At 38.2% G+C, this 1271-nt stretch overlaps 1 protein-coding gene across 1 annotated transcript in view; it reads left to right on the top strand.

The window, feature by feature from the left end:
- rbm19 (RNA binding motif protein 19) overlaps positions 1-1246 on the top strand; it is a gene marked incomplete at its 3' end in the record, with an annotated part of 7109 nt that extends 5863 nt beyond the window's left edge. Inside the window, 5 exon segments of the mRNA XM_035659041.1 lie at positions 5-96; positions 229-289; positions 502-581; positions 677-732; positions 1130-1246. Of these exon segments, the coding sequence (XP_035514934.1) occupies positions 5-96; positions 229-289; positions 502-581; positions 677-732; positions 1130-1246 (406 nt within the window).
- Between the last annotated feature and the right edge of the window lie 25 nt (positions 1247-1271).

The raw sequence follows: 1271 nt of genomic DNA, 5'->3' as shown, positions 1-1271 counted from the left end.
GAAGATGAGGAGGAGGAAGAGGAGGAATCTGCTCCTGGTTCCACACTTTTCATTAAGAATCTTAATTTCAGCACGACGGAGGAGAAACTTCAGGAGGTAGGTCAATTCATAAATACAACCCTGAGTTAGTTTTCTAACACTGAATAAGGCTTTAATTACAACATGATGAATGAGATTTTTAGGTTTAGGTTTCGAGGTGTTTAATATTGTTTTCTTCATTTGTTGCAGACATTCTCCAAATGTGGGAAGGTCACGTCCTGCTCCATCTCCAAAAAGAAAGATAAAACAGGTACTGAACATTAAAAAAAGGATGTCTCACATCGATAAATGTAACATTCACTTGCAGTGTATACCTTGGAATAAAATGTAAATTTATAGATGTACCAAAGTTACATGATTTATTTGAACACATGGGTTTTTAGAAGGGAATATTTTAATTTTGTATGTGTTTGTTAGTCAAATTTCAAAAGAGTCACCTTACAATGTTGGTTTGATCTCCAGGCAAGATGTTGTCCATGGGCTACGGTTTCGTCCAGTATCAGACAGCAGAGGCAGCACAGAAAGCTCTGAGGCAACTACAGGTACCATCCCTGTTTCCTTTGTGAAACAAAAACCAGCCTTTTTCTACAGTGTGGCTCTTTGCTAATGTGTGTTCTTTGTCTCAACCCTCCACCAGCACTGTTCTGTGGACGATCACCAGTTAGAGCTGAAGATTTCTGAGAGAGCCACAAGGTAAGATGTGCGTCAGAAGGTTTAAGTGAATTGTGGGGAAGAATAAAAATGGTGGTTCATTAATTAAGTTTACAAAGAATGTGTGTCATGTATATAATGATATTGTGAAATTACAAGTTTATTAAAAGTAAAATGTTTAGTAGTAAAGCAGTTGCTAATTAAGTGTTTTAGACATCAGCACCAAGCCAAACCGTTACATTATAACATGTTAACTCCACTGAAGGAAACACTGAAATCAAAAATATTGGTAGCTGTATCATTTAAAATGTGAATTTATCACTTATTGATACAGGATTTTCATTATTTATATTAAAATGTTGACTGTGAGGGATTGTGGGGCAGAATTTAGCCTCCCTTGTGTTGTCCCTACTCATTCAGCCATTTTCCCTTTGCGTAGGACTACTGAGGTGTCACGCAAGAAGAAGCAACTTGAGAAGAAACAGACTGGATCCAAGATCCTTGTGCGCAACGTCCCCTTCCAAGCCACTGTCAGGGAAATTCGGGAACTCTTCTGGTAGCCATCACACACACACACACAC

The sequence above is a fragment of the Morone saxatilis genome, unplaced genomic scaffold (genome assembly GCF_004916995.1).
Source record: "Morone saxatilis isolate NCDOM2014 unplaced genomic scaffold, NCSU_SB_2.0 Contig16, whole genome shotgun sequence".
NCBI lineage: Eukaryota > Metazoa > Chordata > Actinopteri > Moronidae > Morone > Morone saxatilis.
This window is presented reverse-complemented; position numbering and strand designations above follow the sequence as displayed.